A 27518-nucleotide genomic window follows, 5' to 3' on the forward strand; every position below is an offset into this window, starting at 1 on the left:
GAGATGTGGTGTATGAGAAATGGAGGTCCATACTTGAACACAAGGCCATTAAGAGTTTGCACAGATTTACTTGAAATGCAGCAAATTCTCTCTCAAGCATTTTTAAGGGAAGTTGTGAATGTCTTTGTAACTTACATGCTGCAGCTCAATCAAATTACAGTTTTATTTTAAAGATTGAATTGAGCTTCTGTTTACACAACTATGCAGGGCTGTAAATGGGTTAACTACAGAGCCCCTCTTACCAAAAGTTTCTCTGTCACCCAGATGCAGAACCAGATACAGAACCAGTCCTTCTACCCGCCAACCCCCCCAACAACAAAAAAAGCTAATATACTGATGTCCTAAAAATTGTTTTGGAAGTATTATCACAAATCTCCAAAAGGAGATCCTGAAATAAGCTAATGAATTGAGAATCGAAACCTGGTCAGGTCACACTCCTAGACTTAGAAACAATTTAGGAATAAAATCGTTGAAGTACCGGCAAGAGTGCGCAACCTTTATTAAAGACAATTTTTCTTCCAGAGAGAACAGTTCTACAGAGGTTTAATTTGCCTCTGGGAGCAGAGGTGGGAATAATACTTTAGAGTCCAGGAAGGTGGATAACAGTAAAATTAATTAATTAAATAAGATATCTACAAGAAAATGGAAGATACTGCATTCTCTCTAAAAGAAAGCCATATTGTTGCAGTGTACTGGCATCTCTTAAACATAAGAACAAAGTAATGTGGTAAAGCAGTTCTGCATAAAAGCTGTTGAGAAAATGATATATGGCCAACTGTTCAAAGGAAGGACTAAATTTTCATTTTGGGAGACCACAGCTGATTAATAAGTACATCGTGTGGTTTATATAGAGAAATGGAATATCATGCAAGTGACTTTAATTATGTGATTGTATAATAAGGACATTTCAGAGGGACCTAGCAGTGCTGCTAAGTAGCATTATATTTATTAAATTGAGAACTATAACAGGAGATTATATATATATTTGATGGAAATAAATACCTTTTTTCCCAAATAGTTTAGCAGAAAATAGTTTTGTGGATTAGGTGGTTGTAATGGAATTTCAATTTGTGGTGACATAAATGCATGGCAATTTTCTACTCAGTTGTTGTTCAAACCATTTTTGCCCCCTGTTTTGATATTCATCTTATATTCTTCAAGTCAGTTTAATTAGCCATTCAAAGTGACTTTTTTTTTCATTGATGAAGATGAGGCAGATGCATTTCAAGAAAAGAGCATCTTTTAAGATTAACAAAATATTGGTGTTACTCCTGTGTTCTCACCAGTGGACAGCTAGTTTTTTCCTTAAGGTGGAGAAGACTAAAAAATGCAAAATTTAACACACCAGGTGAGGTCAGGTATATTTCCATGGATCCCCATAAGAACATGAGTAATTTCTTCTAGTTAGAGCTGGATTTATCGAGTCCTCTTTTTCTTTCCAAAGTTATGAAGTGAAAGAAATAGAGAATCTTGACAGCTAAAGCATATGTGTGTCCCATTGAATTCATACTGTACTAAGTGGCTGTGTGTATGACAGTGTATTTGTAGGGAGCTCCTTTGGTGCCAAGGATATTGCTCACACAACTTTCGTTTTGTGAAGCTGAGTCCTCAAAGTATTCCCTTCAGACTTTTTTGATAACCGAAAGAGGCATTGAATGCCATGCCATCCTAACTGCAACTGTAAATCAGCCTCTCTGATCCTGTGACCTGTGTCAGTTTGGGATTCTGAAACTGTAGGTGAATGGAAATGACAACAGTTGGTGGGCCAGTCAAGTTGCTTAGTGACCTTTCTACTCTTAACCCCAAGTCTTGGTTTTACTTACAGTTTAGAGCCAGCTGAAGATTCTCAGTTCTTGTGAAGCAAGCATCAGTGGGGAATATAGTGGATAACATTAAAATTCTTTTAGAGCCTTTGAAGACAAGTTACTTCTGATCTGCAGTGAGGTGGTTATTCTAAAACTATGGCCTAACAAAACAAAAATCTTCACTGGTTTTTGCAGTTCAAAGTAGAGAATCACATACACTAATGTATTTGCTTTTAAAGAAAGCAGAAAAGTAAAATTCAACTATTATGCCTGACTAGAAATCATATCATCCTAGTATGCACCATTGTTACAATATCAGCAAACCACATTCTTTTCAGGTTCAGAGGAAAGATATACGTTTGTTTTCATATCTTGCTTTATTATATGGCGAGTTGAGTAAGTGACCAGTGACAGAGTAGCTTTTTGCTCTGAATTGTGAGAAGATCGAGTTTATGGATCGGCAGCACTTTGATGTGTAATTTTCCAAGCAGCTGTTGAACAGTCTTTTTCAACCAATCACCACTGAATTTGCTTCCAGAAGATGTAATCCTTTCCATTAATATAGAGAAGAAAATACATGCCAGTCAATTCCTGGTGCCACTTGTGGGTATTTTAGGAACAGATTGGAATTTTAAGTCCTGATTAACAAAGGAATCATAAGAGATTCAAATGATCTTGAATTCTTTATCTGAATTACAAAGGCTTAATCTTAATGATAATGATGCAGATAACCTGGCTGAGTTAGTTTGCTTTTTGTTCTCAAGATCTGTTATTAATGTAATTTTTATTTTTTTTTTCCTGGAGACTCCAGTCTTCTGGGGCTAGCTTCAAGATAGGGAAGGCTTGTGGTTGATGCAGAAATTTGATTTACTGGTGTTGTACTGGTACAGCTTATTCTCCCTTATATCATATGATGTCTCACTATTCAATATATTTTTTGACAATTTATAACTAAATCCATGGCTTAGAGTTTAATTTATGATGTGTACATTTGGAGTTACTTATGTCAAACAGAGACTTTTTGTTTTTTCTTTTTTGTGGTGGGAGAGTACACTTGAGCTCTAAAGATATTTAAACAGTCTGTATGTCCTGTCTGTCTGGTCCACTTGTAGCTGCTTACAGAAGAATGTTGCAAACAGCAAAGGTGCCTGTCCAGGCCCATTATAAGCACTTGCAAACCATTTTTGTCTAATAGCAGTGAAGGATGTTCTCACTCTCAGATTTGTTTGATACCTGATTTTCAACCTTTTTTTTTTTTTTCCTGGTTTCCATGGTAGCCTGTAACAGTAGATTTATACTTCAGTTATGTGCTGTGTGGAAAAATCACTTTATTTAGCTCTCTGGTAGTTCATGGGCTACTTACTTGGGATTTTTTTTGAGACATAACAAATTGTTCCATATACATCATCTCTGTTCCACATGGAATTTTGTAGAGACTTCTCATGACCTGCTTTTTGCCACTCTTTCATTTCATTCCAGTTATTTCTTTGTATTAAAAATGCATCAATGAAGATCAAAGAGTGAAACTACATTCATATGGTATTTATGACTTAATCATAGGTCCCATGGTTCTTACCTGCTAACTCAGCTATTACAACTAACTTCTACCCTAAGTTTCTGAGATATCTGCATTCAAATGAGGCCTTGATGTAAACAGTTTGCTGGTAAGGGGCAGTGGCTGGGTTCAGCAGTTCACAAGGTGTTATCAGAGTAGAGTCATAGCTGTTGGATATAAGCAGTTTGGTCTTGAGAAAGACATGGTGGCCTATAACAATTGTCAGTTAGTTTAACTCGGTATATTACTTTATTGCTCTGGTTGTCTGATACTTTGGCCAGTGATTACTTTGTACTGCTACTTTGCATATTATGTATGTAATGCCATAATTATTTCTTTTACCTCCTTAATTGGGATATAAAATTAAAGTTGGGTTTAGTTTTGACAGTGGTTTTGTGCATGAATGACAGCTTAGTGCACTTAACTCAGTGATTACAGAGGTGTTTAATACATTTTAGGGTGAAAAAGTAATCACAGGTTGGGGAAGGTAGGAAGAATTTTAACATACTCTAAGTTAATTGATTTCAACTGTGTACTAGAGTAATATTAGTATAGTACACTATAATATAATGCATATTAGTATAGTACACTGTTTCGATTATAAAGTGTATTTATTGTACCATACAGTATTAGTAGTTGAGCTTACTTGCATTGGCTTTGCTCCAATTATGGTAGGTTATAAAATCAAGACCAATACTATGGACCAGGTTTAATACTGAGCTGTGAAGATCTAAGACAAGTTAGAGATAAACTGCAGGGCTTAGATTTAGATTTAACATGCACAGATGAATATCCCCTAGCTTTCTTTCAGGGAAATACACACAGAAGTGATCTAAGTGGCTAATGTTTCCTAGTGCTCTGAAGGAAGACTAGGCAACAAGCTGCTCTTGGGAAAGGCGAGCATCTGCACTCCTCACCCCCTGGTAGTGTTCCTCTCTGCCTGTGTTGAGCAAAGCTTGCAGTTCATTCTGATTAGAAACAGTGAGGGACATTGCACTATTTTGACAAATGCATTTAACCTGTAGGTATTTTGAGACTTCGATCTCATGGAAACAATGTGAGGTGGTAGGCATTTTGAAAATGGGCAATCCTCAGTGCATTTCTTTTTAGTTCTTATCAGCCTGTAATAACAGCAAAAAAGTACTAAATATCCTAGAAAAAAATTAATTACATGAATGAGATCTCATTAATAGGGAAAATTTAAGGAGAAGGGGAAACTGAAACTTCTGTAACAGTTGAATGAAGGATGAAGAGGTAAACTTGTGCCTTTAAATGCAGGAAAGTATAAGGCAAAAGGAAGAAATTACGAATTCTGAAAATTACAAGAAAGGAATGTGTTCTGTGGGGGCACATCTACATAGATGAGCTTAGGAAACAGAAGAGAGAGGCAGACAGGTGTACATCCCAGTGGTTTAGCTTTGCTTCAACAGCCAAAATAGCAGTATACTCATTTCATCTGATGAGTATGTTGTGGGACTGCTTTAAGGTGGTGCAGAATGATAGAGCCAGAATATACTGCTGAACAGGGCATAAATTAAAAATGTAATGCAATTTTTTAATATTCTCATCAAGCAGTTGATCCATAGTATAACAGTCTTTAGTGTTTTTATCGTGGGCTTCAAGGAAAATTTCGTGTGCGAAGGACAACAAAGCAATTGCTAGACAGTCTATTTTGACATGGAGTTATGGCTGAGAATGCAGGTATGCCAAAAAAATGGGTACTGTACAGAAGATTCAGCATTATGGTTAAACTTAAAAATGTCAGCATATTATAGTAAAGACATCCTGATAGTAAGACTTCCAGACTTCTTAAACTGATGGGGGGGAGAGGGAACACTGAGAAACCTTAAAAGGAAAGATTGCCTAAAGTGCTGAAAGCTGGGGAAAAAAAAATAAGGAAGAAACCCCCCCCCCCAACATTCTGAGCAATTTGTTACAAAATACTGAGAAAACGAAATGTTCTTTAAAAAACAAAACAAAACAAAAAAAAAAACAAAAAAAATTAGCTGTAGGTTATGTTAAAATATTTTATTTTACCCAAGTATTGCTTTGTATTTTTCCACTTTAAGGATTTTTCCACAAGCTGTAAGACATAACCAGAGGAGTAGTAAGGTGGCTGCTTTATTCTTCAGCTGCATAAGTGGTGTTTTGCATTTGGAGATCTACAAAGAATACTATTAGTGGCATGAGAATACTTGATGTATTTACAGGGCCATTTTTAATTTGAGCAAAACACTTCGTTTCAACTAATTCTGATGTTAGAATTTGTAAGGTAGAGGATCCAAAACAATCAGAGAGGAGATTGTAAATAAGGATTTAAGCCATTTTCCAGATTAACCCTGCCTTACTTGCAATGTTCCTCTGTGTTTTTCTTCTTTCCTTTTTCCTTAGTGGTACTTGATTAATTTTTCCCCTTGAGGCCACTATCTTTGTGTTAAATAATGTACTCAAACTCTTCATTCCCTCTTGTATTTCATCTGCTATTTATTACTATTTTTTTTTCAGCACTCTTCTCAGTACTTGCTGCTTTATCACTTACGTAAAGTTTTGTCTTTCTGGTTTACATAGGTATATCTTTTTTTACATTTTGTTCTCAAATACTTCTTAGTGAATCCTAGGCATCCACTGCTGAGAAACAAGTTATATGTTGAGCTTTCTCAGTTTTCTGCTCCTTTTTCCACATTCCCACTTATATTTGTCTTGTCAACACTTCTTATGATCTGTGTGTGTTCCAGCAGTTTGTTTTCTCAGTTCTGAGGTGACAGTTCCCTCTTGTATTATATTTTTTACAAGCATATCCAGACTTCTAGCCAGATTTTTGGCTCTAGTACATGCTCTCTTGTTCTCTTACCCATGCCAAAACATGTTGAGCAACTATTCATTGTGTTGTTCTAATTTCACTTTTAATATGATGCTTCCTCTTATTCTTCCATAGTAGCCAAGTTTCAATTAAAAAAAATAAAAGTTTTCCTCAAGGGCTTTTTTCTATAAGATTTAATCTAGTTTTTCTTTGTAAACCCCTTGCAAATAAAGTAAAGATCCTGTCTCTGCTCTGTAAATGGCTAATCCAGGCACAGAGTCATTGATACAAAAAGCTTTTGAGACAGCAGGTACAGTATCTGTGCCACTCCTTGTGGGGAGGTTTTTTCAGATAACATGTTGCATGTTTTAAACCATAGCTGTTATTGATTTCCTACTCCTTCTCTTCAAATTGCTTAATGACTAGGCTCGGAGTACCTAGAAGATTTCTTAAAGAAAAGTTTATGGAATGGAAACTTGAAGTTCTTAATTTTGTATAATATCTATATATTTGCAATAAGGAAAAAGCAGGACTCTAGCCTAAGCCCTTTTCTTTACCCTCTCCCGTAAGGAAGGGCTAATTCAAGCTTTTCCCCTTTTTCTTAAGTTTAGGGTTTTTTACATACCCGAAGGACGGTGTTACAGTCAGTGTACATGCAGTTACAATTGTTTGTGCACTGCACTTCTGTAAACTCATCCATGAGACTGCAAGGCAGATGCCTGGGAAATGGAGAATATGCCATTATGGACCATCTTTGAAATAGTTTAAATTATCCAGACTCTTACAGGAACTCAGAAATGAAAGAAAATAGCAGTCTGCAGCATCCTAATCAATTCCTCTTGTAAGACCATCCTCTTTCTTCCTTCACTTCCTTACTTAGTTCATTGGCTGTAGCAAGAGCTGCACACATCAGAGATACAATAACTTCACCTACACAGCTCCTATTTGATTCCAAAATGGTACTATTTTCTGTGGCTAAGGAAGCTAGACAGAATAATAGATAACCACGTAAGTTGGTGACTCATCAAAGTTGACACACAGAGACTAAATCAAGAGTGCACAGAGCATCTTGTTTGGCACTTCTTAATTTCTGCTTTAGTTTCTAAGCACAAAGATGATGTATTTTTTTGCATTTGATTTCTCAAATTCTTCGTATTTCCTTAGACAAAGAAAAACCTCCATACATGTGTTTGGATAGTCAAAAAAGTACAAAGGGTATTGGAGTGAGGTAACAGATAAGAGCGAACAAAAATTTTTTTCCTAGCAAAGCAGGAAAAATGTGAAAGGAGAGCTTCACTTATCTTGCATGCTTTTAAATGAGGAGAGAAAGATAAAGGCATTGCTTTTGAGCCAGCTCAGCTAATTTTTGCATTGTCTTTTCACAGATCGTGGTCAGTAAGTGCTTTAGTCTTTAATATACTCTAAATAAGTGACTTCATGAGAAGCAGAACTAATGAAGAGTGATTTCTAGTGTATCTGTGTTGATCAACTTTACTGAATTATACAAAAGCTGTTGAACATATTCATGAAGTGTCAGATACTCTTTATGAGAGGTGTTCTGAATGCCATGTAACTCTAAAAAAGATTTGGAAGAAGCTTGTAACTTTTTGGAAATTCAATAAGCTATATAGACAAATGCTGCTGGGCAAGAGGTTGGTGTGTTCCAGTTGAAGCTTTTGAAGAAGCAGCAGCATTCACAATGTGAGTGTCCCTGTCTTTCTCCAGCCTCAGTGAGAGGCTGAGAGAGATTAACAGAGACTGAGGTCATGGTTCATACTGTGCCTGAATGACCTTTTTGGCTTCTATTCAACTACCTGCTTTTGTAAAATTTATTGGGGCATTTTATATTCAAGATCAGTCAGATTCGGTTTAAACAAATAGTTCAGAATTTATTAAGCAGCATACTTACAGACAGAAATGCACACAAGTCTCATTTCCTTCTTTCAGATTAATAAAGCATAGAAACTTTCCAGGTAGATGGTGACTTTCATTTAATGAAGGAAATAAAATGTTTTAGATATAAGTTGTTTCTGTGTCTCCAGTCTCATTTTATGAAGCATGCTAGCTTTCATAAAATCGGCTGTTAAAGCTCTTCAGCTTTCTGCTGCAGCTCTGTTTGCAGTGCTTACAAAGTGTCTATTTTACTGTTGTTTTTTAACATGTCTGATTTTTTTTCCATCAAATAAATGATATGGGAAGATACCAGTCAGTGTTGCCTGGTGGCTCTCAGAGTGGTGACTGGGGAATTCTGAAAAGTAAGGATTTGCTCTGGGAAACCTGGAGAGATTTTAGTGTGTTTGGTGGTGCCATGGCTAATAAGATTTGACACTGTATAGATGCTGCAAATGCAGACACTCCTTTTATGCCTTATCCTTTCCTTCCACATATTGGAGCAGCAAACAGTTTAAGTAAAATTGTAGAGGACCTTTACCAAGTGTATTTCTTCAGAGCTGTATTTGAAGAGATCTCATGCAGTTCCCGGTGTCTTCCTTGAGGTAAATAAAGCAAGATCAGTTGTCTCGAGGGGCAAGAGGCAGGTGAATGAGAAGCAGAGCATGGTGGTCCTTCAGCAGCTGCAGGGGACTTGCATTTTTTTTTGGCCTGCCGAGTTCTGTCAGATCTTTGGCAACACCCAGGTGTGACACAGCCCACAGAAAGGCCTGGCCTATTGCTTTGAGGGAAGAAAGGTGCTGTAAAGAATTCTGTTTCTCTCTTTTTTTGTTGTTGCTTTGTTTTCTTTCTTATGAGATACTACTTTTTGTGGAGTCTAGAGCATCTCGCATCAGTTGAAGATCTCTAGATAATTACTTATCTTTTTGTAATTTTTTTTAGGACTTCTCTTTCATCTTCCTTTCTTTACTACTTCTGAGAAACACTGAGAAATAGGGCTAGAAATAAGAGTAACAGAGGACTGAGGAAAGGATCAATACTTCATTAGGGGAAGCAGAAAGACTGAGGGAAGGAGGGTGGACCCCAGCTATATAATACCCCTGTGCTTGTCTTGTGCCTCCTAAATTCCTGGTAAGTGGAGGTACCATGTTTTATAGAGTTTTGTTTTATTTATTGGGAGAAATGTAGACATTGACTAAAAAGAAATTTGTTTCTCTGATAAAGAAAATATCCTTTGGCAAAAACATGTGTGAAGGGGTGTTGAAGGTTGACGTTATGTCTGTGGGTCACTGCTGAGCTACCTTGTCAGTGCGAACCTATAGGTGGGACAAGCACATTCATAGAAAGTGAAAGGAAGGATGGACTTCTGAAGTGGATGTCCTTAATGGATGGTTTCTATGAAAGAGAGCTTGAAGTTCTTTGAAGCAGGAAATGTGGCTAAGTGTGATGTGGTTAAAAGAGTCTGCCTGAATTTCCGGAAGGCCTTCAGTGGAGTCCTCACTGTCCTGAGTGAAGAAAAGCTGAGAGAACAGACCTGCTCAATCTCAAGAAGAGAAGGCCAAAGGGAGATCTTCCTGTTTTCTTCAGATAATGAGAGACTTAGAGAGAAGGTGAAGCCAGACTTTTCATGCAGTTCCATAGTAATAGGATGACAGTTTACAGATACAATTTGAAAAATGGGAAATTCCGGTTTGATATACAGGAAAACATTTTTGCCATGAAGTGGTCAAGTACTGGAGGCATAAGGGCTCAGGGAGGCTGTGGGATTACCATCCTGGGACATAACTCAAAACTAACCTGGGCAGCCTGATCTAATTGGCCCTGCTTTGGGAAGGGTTTGGACTAGCTGACAGGAATCTTGCCAACTGAAATTATTCTACAATTCTAGACTTCAAGGGAAAATAGGTAGCTGTGAGTTTGTCCTTGCGTGGACAAACATTTGGTAAAAATCATAGGAAACAGAACAGGAATAAATAATCTGTTTTAAAATAATAATAATTATCTATTTATTACTTTCAAAATTGGTTGATTAAACCTTTTAGCTATCTAGAAGAATGCATAATAAAGAATCTGTAGTATATGAAGCCTCTTCCAGTATGGTGGAACAGAGATCCATTATTTTTCCTTTGAGGAGTAATCAATGTTTTTTAAACTGCTCTGGAGTTTATTGTAATTGCTGTGAAATATTGTAAAAAGTACAAAGAGAGCATATTGGTACAATGTAAATACAAAATAATGGTACAAAGCAATTGGTCTTAGCTGAAATCAGTTTATCAGACAGATTGCATATTTTCAAGGCCTTTGCTATTATATTATCCCACACTTGAACTGTGCATTATAACAAGAGACACCTGGTACCGAGCTCCAGTTCACACAGCAGGTACTCATAACATGTTGATAACTAGCCTAACAGCTTGGGACTAGGGCTGTGCGCAATGAACATAGGCACAGTTACGATGCCTGTAGCCTGTTGTTAGCAATGGCAATAATATTTTTACTCCACCCTTGGCTAAAAAAATGCTTACACAGTTATGTTCTATGAGTGTGCTCATGTTGGGATTGTCTGGCTCTTCTCCTGTCACTGGGCACCACTGAGAAGCGTCTGGTACCATTGTCTCTGCACTCTCCCATCAGGTATTTATACACACAGGTAAGATCCCCACCAAAGGAGGGGGAGAGCTTAGGCCCCTACTGGGCTCCTCTTGTTACAAAGGGAAGCTTACGTGGTTGCATGTTAACAGCACAGGTGATGGGTGAGTCTAGATATGAAAACAGTCTTTGATAAAAGCACTCTGAAAGAGTAGATATACCTAAATGGGCTTTAAATATTTACATTGTTGTATTTAACACTTAACTTTCAACTCTACCTACGAACTACCTATGTTTGTATTGCTGGATTTGAGTAACTTCTGACAGCACGCAGCGAAAGTCTGGTTCCACATATGCAGTGATAAGCCGTAGTTACTAATATTTTGCTCCTGGAGCCTGCTGTCATTGTGAATAATTTGAAAATACAACCTCCTTGCTTGGCAGTGCTCTGAGAGGCAAAGTTAAGAATTAGAAATAAAGGACAAATGTATGTGTATGTATATTAGAAAGAAGGAAAAATTATCTCTCTCAAACTTACATTGCACCTGCATTGTGAGCATTGAATCTAGTTCTGACCATCCCACTTCCAAAAGGATATCAAAAATTAGAGAGAAAAACCCAAGCAATAGTGAAAAAAATGGCAAATAGAGGAACAATTATTCACTCTTTGCAAAAAAAAGATCTCAGGCTTATCAAATAAAATGATCAGGCAGCAGCTTTAAAAATAGAATGAGATACCTTCTTAAGGAATATGGAGCTAAACTGCAGGTTTTATTGATGCACAGTTCTGTGGAGTTGAAAAGTACAAATGGATTAAGAGATGATAGATCCACTAGCAGCCATTAAATCCAACAGTCACAGTGTGGCTTAACAACCTGCAGTTCAGGTAAACCCTAAACTATTGCCAAATGCAAGATTCATCTGACGATGACTTGTATTTGCACTCTTCCTAACACCTCGTGCTGATTACTGTTTGCAAAAATCCGTATGTTAGTTTTTGTTTCATCAGATCCATGAGGAATTTTTTTTTAACAAAAGTTCCCTTACAGCACATGTGCAGGAAACTGCAGCAATGAGTATTGGTCACAGAAATGAATCTTGGAACCAGTACTAAGTAGAGAAGTGGAAAGTTTCAGAGGAGCATAAACCCAGGAATACATTGGAGTCAGTGCTTTCCCTCTCTCCTCAAGCGTAAGTGTCCTCCTTGATCACAGACTTCTCATTCAGTCAGAGTGAATTCAAGCAATGCAGGGCAGGATGTGGCTGCTGGATGACTGCAGTTGTAGATGCTTCCAAGTGCAAAAGCATTAAGACGTTACCAGGAGCAAAGCGCTGCCTTTGGGGTAGCAAAGGCTCCTGAGCGTTTTACTCATGTTCATGTCATTTACTGTTGTTCAAGTCTGAAGTTATCTGACAAAAAGGTGGGTGCCTTGTGAGAAATTCTACTTCGAGCCATCAAAGCATGAGAAGATCTATTTTGTGAAATCAGTCAGTACAAATACTAGATTGCAAGTTTAGTGGCTTTGGTTATTAATTATTTGGCTTCTGTTACTCACTCAGTGGCATTAACATCAAGATGAAAAGCAGCTTACAATTTCCAAATGCACATGTTGCAGAGCCATATCAAAACAGTATTATCTGCCTTAAACTCAGAGTAAGGAAGTTTCCTTCATCAAAATTTTAAGACTTGAACACATGAAATGTTCTATTTTTTGATGTACTAAATTATGTAGGCCTATTTCTTTTTCTACTAGTAGTTTGTGGAATTAGCATGCTTTTTTTCTGAAGAGCATTTTTTGCCATTTTATCAGTTTCATTACTATGAAATCCTTTGGCAGCGTTGGCTGTCAGCTTTAATTCCAACTGCTCTGAATAACTCTGTCACCAGCAAAATTTGTCTGCTTCATTATTATCCTTTCTTTCAAAGCATTTATATCTGCTATTTAGCATATTTCTATCAACACCGATGCTTGGAAAGATCTATTGATAGGTTCATTCCATTCTGAAAACTGACCATTTTGCTATCTTTGCTTTACTATCTTTTAATCTGAAAACTTTCTTTATTATTGCATATCAACTTCTTTAAGAACGAAGACGAGGGAGATCATTACAGGATTTGGAAAATGTGTATGTGTTGCATAAATGTATGACTTCTAGCTGCTTATTGATGCCTTCTGGAGCTCCAAGGGGTCTGTGAAGCATTACTTCACAAAAATAACATCAACCCTTGAATAGGCCCACCAGTTCTGTAGTACATCACCTTCCAGTCTGGCACAGCAATCAGATTTAATGGTATGTAGTTCTTTGGGTCACTCCTGAATTCTTTATTTTTCCCTTTTTTTATTCTTCTGACACCCAGGATAGTTTAAGCTAGTAGCAAATTCTCACATGTAATTTGAGCTTAGGAATTTCATAGGATTTGTTTTCTTTACAGTGGATGTTAAGTTTCTATCACTTTTTACTATAAAATGTGTACTTTTTTTTTTTCCCAGTAAGGGGAAATAACGGGATTGTCATTGACACCAATCATTGTCCTGTTTGTAAAAATTTCTGACAGTCTTCAACGTATTTCTTCCCATACCTGTAATGAGGGAATCATTACCTTCACTGTTACCTTCTGAGTTAAATGACATTCTGTTTTTGAAGAGATGAACAGTTCAAATCATGTGAAAAACTACTTATATACATTAAGTCATCAACTTATTAATCTCATTCAGAACTTTGAACTTTGAAGTGTAATATGGAATTGCTCACTCTAAAAATGAAACAATTATCCTTGAATTTGGGTATCAGAAATAGCAAGGATTTGATACTAAAATTCCACTGTTTCGTGTAGTGAGCCCTATGATAGTCAAAACTATTACTAAGTCCTCCCAGCTTTACCAACATTTTTGACAACCTTTATTGATAACTCCTTATAGCTGCTGGCACTATTAACATTACTGATTGTTTTTGCTCAGTTTCCAGTTTAGTAAACTTTAAGAGATTATATTGAGGTTTCTGTACTGGGCAAGACATCTTCCTTTAGGCTGAATTTGGTTATGAAAGGCCAGGAGAAACAGTTCAGCTAATTTTTTGAATGACAATAAGAAAAAAGTGTTTTCTTGCTTATGTTTAAGTTACATAAACCAGAACGATAACAGATTTCTGGGCCTCGTATTATGGAGGAGGTAAAATTTAAAATGCTTTAGTAGTGATCCCTTTGTGCTTCTTTCTGTCTCAGTTAATGACTGTGTATGTTATATGTTCATGCCATTGTTGGACATGTAAAGAGCACAGAGTAGGAACTGTAGGTGGCAGTCAGGCATTGGGAGGAGAGAGCACAAAAGGGCAGTAAGAGTGATGAAAGGACTGTAACGACCAAAGTTTCCTCCATTCCAGAACCTAGATTTCATTGCAGATTTTCTCAGCTTTAACATCACACTGCAACAGAGAAACATGTCTCTACCTTCAAGTATCTGTTCATGATGACAAGTAACAAATTACTTTATTTGTCCTTTTCTCTGCTATCTGGTGGAAGTCTGTTCTTTTCGTATATTTCTTACACAGCTTAAGACTCACAGTGGGGCTAATGCAGTTCTCTGTAATGGCTTTTCTCGTCTTTACCTAATTCCAGAAAACTGTTTGGAAAGGTTTTTTAGCAAAATCAAGGTCTAAAAATTCAGGAAAAGAAGCTTGCCACTAAATCCTTGTCCTGTCTAACATTTACATTTGTTCTGAAATGTAGAATAGCTTGCTTGAAAATGTCTAGACAGTGATAGAAGGGGAGAGAAGCTGGGAGTTTCTGCTGTAGACGTCTACTATGAGGCATGAAAACAAGAAGGCCTGATACAAAAGCTTCATTGTTGTTTTTTAATCAGTGTATAGAGTTGTATGATGTACAGTAGGTTGTGAGATGAAGGGACTTAAACTAACAAGATGTCATCAAGGAGTAGAATATAGCAAGGTAAGGATTGTCCAATGAATTCTTACAATGTGGTGGTGACAGTTTTTTGATACAGAAGATGGAGAACACAAATGGAAAAACACTTTCCTCTAGAGGTAATTCTCATTATTGGGATGGCAACTTAAATGAGCTCAATCATTAGAATATTAATATTCCTAGTTCTATGAGAGCAAAGTGAAGGGCAAGAGAATGATAATGGTCTTCAAAAGAGGAAGAGACTATACGGAAAAAATAAATACACAAGTCTGCGTGGGAAACATGACCAAGGAAAAAAAATGAAGAGCTTCCTGTTCCAAAAAAATGTATTCAAGACTCAAGTGCAAAATAACCTAAAGCAAAGGAAGAATAGAAATTATTGCAAGAGAATAACTTGTTTGAGTCATGCAATGGTCTGAAAATCAAAACGGAATGTGAAAAATCAAAGAATTAAAGGTAAATATTGGAGAATTGCAGGAGTGTGTTGGACAAAATCAGAGCAATGCATAAAATAAGTAAAACAAAATTAAGGGTAACAAAATTTTATTCTGGTATGTAAGTTAATAAGCAGAAGGTCAATTAAAGAATTGGACTGCAGCAAGAGAATACAGTTTTCCTGTGTATACTGTGTATCAGGTGAATGGTAAGGAGTTAACATTGCAGGGAGTTCTCAGAGAATGCATTTGAACATATTTTGGGAACTGACAGATATTTGGTTTTGGTTTTGTTGTACAAGGGTAGACTTGGATGAACCATTAGAATTCTTTTTAACAGTTGCCTGTGATTCTCTGTTTGATAAGGTTTTAATAGCATGAGGCTGTACTTTTTTTTTTCCATTGGGATTCTAGCTGATTCATTCAGTAAGAGTTCACCATCAAAAGCTACTCTACAGATGAATTAGGGCAGTGTTTTTAGGAAGATACTGGCTTTTGAATACTGCTTTATTGGTAGCAGAAGTTGGGAAATGTAGAGTCCGTGCAATGGGAGGAATTGGAGAATAAATGAAGAAAAGGGTCTTCTATTCCTGCGTGTGCTGTGAAAGCTGAAATTCAACTAAGTATCTAGGCTAACTTCTTTCTAGAATCTTAACTTCTGGTTTCAGTAAAGTGTTTCAGTTTTCAAGCACAGAAATCAATAAAGAGTTAGGAGCCCCAGTGGGATTTACGAGTCTCAGCATCTATTTGGATGCTCTTCAGCTCTCCCAATACTGCTTCCATTTAGATTAATGATTAACACCTATTGATTCCAATGAAGTAAGATCTCCTTCAGTGTTCCTATGTGATCATGAGCAAGCCACAGAAAATAAACTTTTTTACTGGCATGAGTAATTTCTGGTTAGTTTCAGGCAGCTCTCTTCTGGGAACAGTAAATGAAGTGTTACAGAAGTGTACCGTGACCCAAGTTGAGCAGTGAGAAATAATGTTCTCTTTATGGTTTGACTTCAGTCTTTGTTTATCATCTTTCATATGGAGATTTGTCACTAACACTTCTGAGACAATTAAAAACTGCACTTATGGACATTGTAGAAGTGGATTATTTCTTATGATCTAAATGGTAAGTGGGGAAAAAAGTATAGGAAATGCATATTGAATGATATCAAGGGAAAGAAATATTGCCCATCCAACGATTCTGTAATCATCCATCCTTGCAAGGTCTTTATTAAACTTGCCCTCTCTTGACAGTTTCAACAGTCAAGACTACTTCCCAGTGCTCTGATCCCAACTATTGACTTTCAGTTAATGCAGAAGAGCACATTGCCTTTTTCATATGATACTTTCCAGTGCAAATCTTCCAGTGTCTTCATCTTGATGCCTTTATAAATCTTTCCTCTGGTTACTGTTTTTCCAATAAGTGTGGTTGAGAGATGCTAATCAGTTACCATGAATTTAAGGTCCTATGATTAATCCTCCTTTGGCAGGACACTGTGGGCTTACTTTATATCCACTGACTTTAGTCCTGAGCTGCAATTTTCCCACCACTTTTCTTGCAGCTTACTCAGTTTGGGCAGGTGGTCCAAAATAAGAGGGATAAAATCGGCTGTGTAGCTTCTGTGAATAAAGGTGCCAGAGATTAAAACTGACTGTATAGTACAGTTAGTATACTACATAGTATGTAATTTATTACCGTCAGTAGTTTAGATTTCAAGAGTCCATTTACTAGTGAGTAATTTGTTTTCATTAGTAGTGTTTAAATAACTGTGGGCTATTACAGCTGGAGTACCACTTAACGCAGTGGCTTGTTTCTGTCATACAAGCTTCCCTTCCTGTAGAAATACCAGAAGTGCCATATGAAGGAAGCCCCTGGAGTGTAGTATTTGGTATGACAGTCTTCTCTGATTTCCAGCAGTGGTTAGTACCTTCTGTTTCAGAGGAGGTGTGGTCGGTTGACCCTGGCCAGGTGCCTACCAAAGCTGTTCTATCACTCCCTCTCCTCAGCTGGACAGGGGAGAGAAAATATAACAAAAGAGCTTGTGGGTCAAGATAAGGACAGGAGAGATCACTCACCAATTACCATCATGGGCAAAACAGACTCAGCTTGAGGAAAATTAACTCAATTTATTACAAATCAACCAGAACAGGGTAATGAGAAAAAAAAAAAACCAAATCTCAGAACACCTTCCCTCCACCCCTCCCTTCTTCCTGGGCACAACTTCACTCCCGGATTCTCTACCAACCGCCCCAGTGGCACAGGGGGACGCGGAATGGGATTTATGGTCAGTTCATCGCACATTATTTTCTGCCACTTCATCCTCCCCAGGGGCAGGACTCATCACACTCTTCCCCTGCTGCAGTGTGGGGTCCTTCACGGTCCCTCCCACGGGAGACAGTCCTCCACGGACTTCTCCAACGTGGATCCTTCCCACGGGCTGCAGTTCTTCACAAACTGCTCCAGCATGGGTCCTTTCCACGGCGTGTAGTCTTTCAGGAGCACACTGCTCCAGCGTGGGTCCCCCACAGGGTCACAAGTCCTGCCAGAAAACCTGCTCCGTGGGCTCCTCTCTCCACAGATCCACAGGTCCTGCCAGGAGCCTGCTCCAGCATGGGGTTCCCACGGGGTCACAGCCTCCTTCGGGAACCCACCTACTCCGGCGTGTGGTCCTCCACGGGCTGCAGGTGCATATCTGCTCCACCGTGGACCTCCATGGACTGCAGGGGGACAGCCTGCCTCACCACGGTCTTCACCATGGGCTGCAGGGGAATCTCTGCTCTGGCACCTGGAGCATCTCCTCCCCCTCCTTCTTCACTGACCTTGGTGTCCGCAGGGTTGTTTCTCTTACATGTTCTCACTCCTCTCTCCAGCGGCTGTTTCTCCCCGTCCCAACTCTTTTTCCTTCTTAAAAATGTTATCACAGAGGTGTTACCACTATCGCTGATTGGCTCGGCCTTGGCCGGCAGCGGGTCCGTCTTAGAGCCGGCTGGTATGGGCTCTCTCAAACACAGGGGAAGCTTCCAGCAGCTTCTTACAGAAGCCACCCCTGTAACCCACCCCGCTACCAAAACCTTGCCACACAAAGCCAATACAGGAGGAAAGGTAGTCATGGGACAACCTGCATTCAAAGACTACCCTCTTAAACTCCTGGTATTAAAGGTTGGTTGTTGCTCAAATTTGAGAGCTTATACATCTTCCAAAGGTCTAGGAGATTTTTGTTGTTACTTTTCTTTTGCAGGGCTTGCTATTATAACTGGTTAGTCTTCTCACTATACATACATGTTTTGAAGCCACTGAGTCTGTGGTATGTTATATCCCCTGAAATGTTGTATCTTGTTTTGTACACAGTTTTTTGTTGTTTTTTCTTAAGTGTATTAATCCAATTTTTTATAGGCCCTTTTAGTCTTTCTCCCGTGTAGTTGAAATAATGTTGTGTCCTCTGTATGGGTTTTTTCTTCTCACTTTTAAAAGCTGGGTGGGGTGACATGATTAATTGTTGACAAATTTAATTGATACCTGTCTTAGCTGAAAGTTAAACTGGAATTTTGTCATTAAGGAAATACACTTGCATGTCAGTGAGAAGACCTTTTTAAAACACAACATGTGTGAATAAGTTTGAACCGAGAACTTATTACTGAAGTAGAATAGGCTTCTCAATTTGTTAAATCCTCTTCACTAAATACAGAGTGAGAGCTTCATGATAGAGGTAAAACTCAGTTTAGAAAAGGATAGAAGACTAGTAGCAACATGAGTAAAGCACAGACCGTAGGAATGCATTCCACACCTTCAATTATAGTTTATAGAAGATCTGTTATATTTTAAGGATTCACTTGAAAAATGAGTTTAGCTTTTCACTAATCAAAAACTATGAATGTGAACAGTGTTGACCATTGCAGTGTTGAAATGTTGTGATGATACCATGAAATGTGTTGTGAGCAGTCTTCATAGCATATTTACAGAGTGTTAAATCACTTTCCCAGAAAAACAGACAGGATTGTGTTTTGGTCAGGTGAGGGAAAGGTGGTGGTAGGAAAAGCAGTCAGGCCAAAGCTATTGCCTACTGCCAGATAAGTAGAAATGCTCATTTTGCTTGACATGACTTTCATGTCATAAAAAGTGGAGGAGAGAATGAGACATGACAGTGAGTTGATAAGCGCTGTTCATCTTCACTCCTCTTAATTGCCTGCTGACACTTCGTGGGTAATGTTGAGCTCTTGTCCACCCTGCCATCCCTAGGAGATGTCAAGAGTTTGTTTCATCCTATGCATGTCCATGCCTGATCCTCTCAAAGAGCTGGACCATTGCTTGTTTGGAAGATGTCTGTAGAATCTACGCCAGCCTTATCTGAAACACCTCTGCACAGCAATCAGTCGAAATCCTAAAGTGCTCAGGAGATAGGTGATGCTGTCTCAGTTCTTGTCATGGAAGGTAAAAAGCCTTTCCATGATTCAAGAGAAACCCACCTGTGTTTGCAACCTCTCTCCTTGGCCAATTTAGTGGGCAGGGTCCATGTGTCTGTGGCACAGTGTGTACAATTTGTGGTCTGATAGTAACATGGAGGGTGTGCGCATCCAGTACGAGCCATCAGCTTTCTTGGAGCACTGTTACTGCATCTGCAAAGTTGTGGAATTACAGAAGCAGTGTTTTAAGCAGTCACCTCCTGAAACAGATTCCTTGAGAGAAATTGTTCAAGGAAAAATTATATTTGACTTGACTGTGAAGTAACATGCAGGAGGTTATTTAAGAAGTAATAATATCTGAGCCACTAAGTAATAGTGACCACAGTATAATTGCATTCTGTATCCTCAGGAAGAAAAGATACAGAGAACCACAACAGAATTATACAAAGCTGAAAGGAGATTTGAATTGAGTGAAGTGCATTAACAAGGAATTTTAGTTATGGTATTTTTACTTTTTCTGACAAAGTAACATGGTTATGTATTATGTGGAAGCTATTTGAGGTTATTAACAGAAGATATAGATAAGAATAAAATTAGAATCAGGGCTATAAGAAATAAAACAGCAAAGGTCAATAGGTTACTTTTTCAATAAGGGTTATGTTACCAATGCAAAGAGCCACATATGACAGCATGCAGTGAGCGAAAGGGGTATTAATGCAGTTGAGGTGGATTTCTAAGAATAGCTGTCCACTATTCAATACTCTGAGATGTATTGTGAAACTGTTTCACTTATTTGAAACAAAACTTTCAATATTGGGGGAAACATTAAAATGTAGCTGCATTTACAGATGATTTCCAAGCTGATAAACCAGGTATTCAGCTGTCATATGGTAGCATTCTCTTGGGTTTCTTGTTTTATATTAATATATTGCATTACTAATTGTTTATTAATAATATGGAAATTACCATGCACGAACTTAAATCACCATTGTTAGAACTGAGGTTCACAGTGTTACCCCGTATGAAATAGATAACAAGTAAATATTATTTCATGAAGAAGCAAAACCAATTCAAGAAATCAATATTTAAGTTGTGTTGTAAAACAGTACCCCTACTAAGATATAGAGGATTGGTGTGCTGTAACTGGGCTTGCATATTTTGAAATGCGTATGTTTCTAATGCTTGTTTTTCAAGGAATAAAATATTGGAATTAAAACAGTCTCGTAATATTTAGTGTACTTAAATTGTCTTTATTTATGCTTTGTACAGGGCCTAATACTATTAGCTGTTAAGCTGCTTCTATTATGGTTTGAATTTTTGGAGCCATGCAGTGTATCATTAATCCAATTGAATTTTTTGCAAAAGCAAGAAGACTTGCTCTTTGTAATGTTAATGACGTTGGGATGCATTTTGTAGCTCTGCAGTTTGCTTAATTTTTCTGCATTTCCTCCATTAACAAAAGAAGATTGTGAAGTGGCAAAAAGAAGATCGTGCATTAGCAAAAAAAAAAGTTCTCTATGTTGGTTTGTGTTATGTGGTTGGATATTTAGGCAATGTCTAGTTGCGAAGACAGTAATGTGTAAAAATATTTTATTCATTTATACTGACTGATTTTAGGATCAAGTCATGAGAATTTTCATTTATTGCTATTGTATTGTTATGTTTTCAATTGAGGTAGCTTTGTTCAATTTACAATGAAAAGTTGATCCTATCAACTTCACTGTTCACGTAATGGGAGGTAATGGCATAATCCAAATGAAGAAATAATGTAGATGCAGTTGCTGCTTTTGGTCCTGAGCTGGCTCACGTCTTGACTGAGCCCTTTGGAGCTTTTGGTTTTGGAAAAACTTGCTGACAGGAGCACCATGCGATGCAATCGTGCTAGCTCTGCTCTGCAGGTCCTGTAGCTCCATTCACACAGTGCTGTGCCTAAGTCAATAAGCCATGCTGGTTCCAAGCTAAGCCGTTTGAAAACCACTCCTGTGTCTCTGCATAGAGATTGTGGTATATCTGTAAACCAGGTGACCCAACATAAAAAGTGGAGAATTACTAGTAGTGGCCGTGGAACTGAAAGATGGTCTTCATTTTGTTTTGCATACAAAATTAAAAACACTTGGCAACTGCAGAGATTACGTGAGTCCTGCATTGCTATCACTTGTGTATCACACTTGCTCAGCTGTAAAGAGTAAAAATATGGAAAATTTTACTAAATTCTAGTCTGATAGCACTTTGCAGAACAGAGGGGGGTTTTTATCCACTTATTCAAAAGACAGTCTTGTTCAATGAGTTTCTCTTATTATTGTATTATATACTCTTTCATATGTATTATTGAGCTGTAAGTTTAGCAGCAGAAAAACATTGATATTTTGAGATAACAAAAAATGGGTTAATTTATTTTGTTCCTTCATTACATTACAGGTACTGTAAGAATTGAAATGTTCAGGAACATGCAAAATGCAGAAATCATAAGGAAAATGACAGAAGAATTTGATGAGGTATAGTATACAAATAGGTCTTCGAACATTATGAAATATATTACAATATACTTTTGTTTTAAAATAAAAATGCAATGGGCAAGAAACCAGTGGATAAGCAATGTCTCAGTATGAGAAATTGCATTGACAAGCAAAGCAGCAATTTAAACTATTGGATGAGGAATAACAAGCCAGCGTGAGCTTTAGGAAAGAATAGTAGTGGAAAACCAAAAAGTAATAAAATAATTTGAAAAGCTGGTTAGAGTTGCTCATCTTGAATAGCCAGTGTTGTGGATTGAGTAGGCTCTGGGTGCTGAAATACTGGTACTGAAAAGTTTGTGAATTAGCCAGGTTAAGGGCCTAAGTGTACTATTACACAAAAGCATGGAGCAAGTTCACATCCAGTGGTGTAAGAGAGCCTAGCCAGGCCTGACTCTGCAAGAACTAGCTTGGATCCCTGTTAGCCCTGGTCTGGATCCATGTAGAGCCTCATATATCTTTGTATGGCTTTAGGGATATCCTTGTCTGCCTGCTTCCTGGGTGTTAGAGAGGTTAATTACAGGAGGCAGTAAGAAGAACTGTGGAAAGTTTTCTCATCCCACTGAAATTGGTGGTGGTATTCTGGATTCTGAAGTTCACCTCTTGGAACTGTCATCACAGAACAAAGAACTCCAGATTCCCAAGACAGGACTGCAGGCTTGGCATTTGCAGCATTCTGCTCTGTTTTCTGTGTGCAAATTATGTTTTGTTCATTTGAAATGGCAATTTAAACTAAATAATAACTTGACATGAAAATTACAATTTAGGAACGGTGTTACAGAAGAAAATACTCTTTCAAAAGATCTAAGCATTTTGTTTGAAACAAGTGTATTACAATTCAGATTGGGTATCTTCTGTCAAAATGAAAATGTTCCTAATGGTGAATGCTTTTTAGCTTTGAGATTTTTCAAACTGTAATTTGTTTGATTTTTCATGTATAAAGAACTTAAACATTCTGAGTGTACATTTTGTATAGTGAGGAAAACAAATGCTGAAACATGATTTTTGTGTAGGACAGGAGTGTCTTTTTCTGACCAATTCTAAACAGAAAGCTAAGGCTGTGATTCAAAAAATTAAGCAGGAAAACTATAAATGTGAACACTGCTCTTTTTCACGATTTTATTCTGCAGGATTTCTATCTTGTTCATGGCCGTGAACAACAAACTGTTCAAGTATGTACTTAACTACGGCCGTGTGGATGCTCCTTTTGCTGTACTCAGGTATTCACTCAGGGCCTTTGGGTACAGGAGGAATAGGGTACAGTGAATAAAATGTAGGTGTACAATGGCAAATAAAAGGTTTGTATCAATTCATGCTACTTTCTGGCTGAAATAGTGTTGCTTTTTAAAACATCACCCAACCAAAGTTAATAAAATGCAGTGAATTTTTACTAGTGTAATTTGAAAGCAGAATTGGATATCATCTTCAGTCTAGCCCCATTGTACAAAATAGAATGGCCAAGGCACTGTCCAGAAGGCAAAGAACATTGATTTTGCCCAAGGGAGGATTGTCCCACACTTGTCCCACACTTGATAGAAGAAAGTATGTCTCAAAAAAACCTTTTCAAAAACTGTCAAAGTTTTTTCTCAAAGGCGAAGAAAACTCTCTTCCTTATGCACAGTATGAATGTACATACAAGTAACATATCTCAAAGAATTACTTACTAGTACATAACCTTTCATTCTCCATTACCTAAAACTTTTCTGAACTTCTGCATTTCTAACAGAAAGTTTCCATTCTAGCTTCTGCCTTAACACTTGAATGGATTTGTGAAAGAAATTGTGGGGTTTGGTATAAAAACGTGAAATTGTTAGTCTTATACCACAACTCAGTCAATACTTTGAAATCTGGAATAAACTCATACCCTGTTAGCAGTGGAAAATATTTTAGAATTTAGTGCAGTTTTCAACCGCTGTTCATATATCAGATCATCACAGCATAGTAAGCTTATAATTGTTGTATGGCCTATTTGTTCATATTGCTAGTCATAATATTTCAGATTGGTCTGTGCCTAAAAGGATGTCATAGTCACAAAAAATACAAGCTTTGAGAATAAGAGCAGCTTACATGACTGTTCAGGGTAAAACACATAATGAAACAAACAAACAAAATCTTTTTCAGTCTTCAGCAAACTGTAAACTTGCAGTTGCAATTGGCATAGTGTTAGCTCACTTCTTGGCCCTCTGCTTTGTGTCCACCACTTCAAGATTCAGAACGACAATCATTTGTTTCTGGGAGAGCTGTAGGTGAGCAGACACCATTTGCCACTGACAGTCCTTTGACTAAAGGCAACTCAAGCTAAATTCAGCAGATCTGCATGATCCTTCCTAACCTTTCTTTTCTTGCTGGGGAAGGGAGAAGAGAACCCAGGCAGATCTACTTCTTGCCTCCTTTCAGCAGTGCCATTGGCTGGGCTCCCTGACTCTGTGCAGACTGACTAGACTGCTTCCTTGAGTCCATACTGCCACTGAATTTTTTTTTTTTTTTTTTGGTGAGTCTATAGAAAGCAATAAAAGAAAGGAGCCAGGAGGAGACCAACAGTGCTGGCTGGACCAGGTGGTCATAACATTATCTAAGTAAAGCACCACCATTTTCTACACAGTTGAGGAACAACCCTCAATTCTTCATTCTAAATATCACTGTTGGCATTTCACCTGTAGTACCTCTTCCAGTACCCCAGGACTCCCAATGTCCATCCCCTCTGTGTCATCCTGAGACAAAGCACTTGCTGAGGGCTGTTGCCACCACAACATTTCCCTTGCCCTGCTGTCCTCTCATGCACCTAAATCCAATGTCAGTCCATGAGAAGGTAATGGTCTGACTGTGTGGCAGTGAAGGAGGAGGAGAGAGTGAGGCTCTTGTCAAAATAATTAGGCCTATCTACCAGCCCAACCTACCTTCATTGTCATCTTTAGACTTGCCATTTTCATTTCTACAAGCCTAGAGATAATAGGGAAATAAAAGTACAAGTGTAGTATTAACTAGGATAAAATCTTGCATTATCTGTTCATTAGCACATTATACTGCCCAGAAAATATCTTAATCTCCATTGAAGATGTTCAGATTTGCTACTTTCTTTACTTTTTCAAGATCATCGCATTGTTCTGTCAGTGCTGCAGTAATCAGCTGGCTGCTGGTCCTAATTTCTGCATTTATGGCAGGGACTGAAGCACTGATTTTCATGATCTTGGGTGGAGGAACAATTGTGCAGGACTGAAATGATGGAAATAACAGGTTCAGTTTGAAACAGGGAATTCCATGGACATCCATCTGCTGCACTGTTTGGGTGATTGGCTTATGAGTACAGACATTTTATAGAACAACTCCCTCATAATTCTTGTGCTAGAGTAAGCAGGTGAACAAAAACTTGTTTTAGTTTGAGTTTTCTAACCATTGGACCACCAAGTATCACATGTCAGTGTCACTGATGTATGACACTTTTATTGGTATTCAAGAATAAAAGATCGAATAAAGTGGCTTTATTCAAAATTTATTCTTCCCACTTCAGCCAGATGAGATGTTCTTGGTGCAGTCTTCACATGCTTTTTGAAAGGACTGTCTAATATCTAATTGTAGGTTAAAAATACATCATATAAATGTGAGTAGTTACACACAGCACTAGAGGTTCTGAGGATCTATTCCAAAATTTAGATATACATACATCTAGGAAGCATATATTATGTATGTAAGTTCACATGCAGAGTTCCCACAGGTACTGTGCAGCCAGTGACTTAGTCTGGAGGTTGTTTGTGAAAATAAGGTATAAGCAGGTAGAAGAAGAGGAGTCTGAGGTATTCATATGGAGTTACTGTCAGGAAAACATTGAGGATAAAGCTTTAGCATTTTAATTTCAGTCCTAAATTTAAATAAATATGAGACTAATGCAGGGCTTGTATTTACATGGCAAGACACTGTACCTTACTGAAATTCACTGATGAGCATTAGGCATAAACAGACAAAGAACAGTTTGAAACACATGGCACAGTTAATGATATTGCTACATATTTTAGACTGTGTTATCTGGGTTTCTACTACAAAACGATCTGATCTAATTCAAAGAAGTTCTGAGGACTCATAGCTACAATTGAACATGCTAGGAGATGTCTTTATGTCAGGAGCTTTACAACCCTCTGAATTGTTTTTTTTAAACCAAGCTCCTATTTCTCTCAGATTGGCCATTCAAAATTAGAAGTAAAAATATTGCTCGTTAAGATCATGTCATTCACCATTTTAATGAATGAGAGAGTAAGGTCATTAAGAGTGCCTTATAATTTTGTCTTTTTCTAATATTTGAGCACTTGTCTTTGCAATTTTAATCGTTATTTTAGTATGATTGAAATGTGTGTGATTTGGTTAAATTTGATAGGGTTTTTTGCTGCAGGGGAATATTTTTTATGAAGTTTAGGTAAAAGGTTATTTGATTAGAGCTCCTCGACACTTACGTTACTGGCTTTATATGGTTCAGTCTGAGCGGTAAGACAAGTCCCAAGAGAACAGAAGTGCTCGTTCTTCACAGTAGCACAGAATAAATATGTACAAATGGATTTAAATTTGATACTACTGACTTCTTATCTTGGCAGAGAGATTCAGGATGGAGCATTATTGCCTTGATATTTTGGATAATCTGGAATTGGCTTACAAATCAGGTGACCAGGGAGATTAAAGATAATCTTTTTCACTGAAGGGGAAGAAAGCATTTTCTAATGCAGGGAGGGGGGCAGTCCCACTGAAATGCAATATTGCTTGAAGTGAGAACAGAAAGAGCAGACTTGGAGAGGAGTTAAACTTAAATGAACCGAGTGTTCACATGCCTGCTCCAATCTTGCAATAATCTTTAGAAGATGGGAGTGTATGAAACTGTATGGGATACATGAATCTGTAGTAAAATTTCCATTACGTTTATCAGAAGGCAGGTTTTACCACTAGAAAAAGGGTAAGTTTATAAGATTAATAAAAAGGCAGTACTGACTTTCTGATAAGATCTCAATTGTAAACTTGAGTAAAGCAAAGTTTGTGGGGAGGGGCATTCAGTTGATTAGAATATTAATGTGGAGTTGAAGTGGGGATGGAGAATGACACAAACTTTCAATCACACAAGCCTTTCTTTAGGTTTTGACCTTAAATACTTAGAAATATTCCTTTCTCATTGTCCTGGTTTCGTCTGGGTTAGAGTTGATTGTCTTCCTGGTAGCTGGTGCAGTGCTATGCTACTGAACTTCGCAGTTCAGTATGCGAAGAATGTTGATAACACTGATGTTTTCAGTTGTTGCTAAGTAATGTTTAGTCTAAAGTCAAGGATTTTTCAGCTTCTCGTGCCCAGCCAGGGAGAAAGCTGGAGGGGCACAAGAAGTTGGGAGGGGACACAGCCAGGGCAGCTGACCCAAACTAGCCAAAGGGGTATTCCATACCATGTGACGTCACATCTAGTATATAAACTGAGGGGAGAGGGGAGCGGAGGGGATTGCTGCTCGGGGATTAACTGGGTGTCAGTTGGCGGGTGGTGAGCAATCGCACTGTGCATCATTTGTATATTCCAATCCTTTTATTATTACTGCTGTCATTTTATTAGTATTATCATTATTAGTTTCTTCTTTTCTGTTCTATTAAACCGCTCT

The 27518-nt window shown here is 37.9% G+C and overlaps 1 protein-coding gene across 1 annotated transcript in view; it reads left to right on the plus strand.

Annotated features, from left to right (window-relative positions):
* STAG1 (stromal antigen 1) overlaps positions 1-27518 on the plus strand; it is a 197613-nt gene that overhangs the window by 80743 nt on the left and 89352 nt on the right. The window contains exon 6 of the mRNA XM_010561136.1: positions 21809-21885. Within this exon, the coding sequence (XP_010559438.1) occupies positions 21809-21885 (77 nt within the window). The remainder of the gene's footprint in view (positions 1-21808; positions 21886-27518) is intronic.

This window comes from Haliaeetus leucocephalus, unplaced genomic scaffold (genome assembly GCF_000737465.1).
Source record: "Haliaeetus leucocephalus isolate CR32 unplaced genomic scaffold, Haliaeetus_leucocephalus-4.0 Scaffold143, whole genome shotgun sequence".
Classification (NCBI taxonomy): domain Eukaryota; kingdom Metazoa; phylum Chordata; class Aves; order Accipitriformes; family Accipitridae; genus Haliaeetus; species Haliaeetus leucocephalus.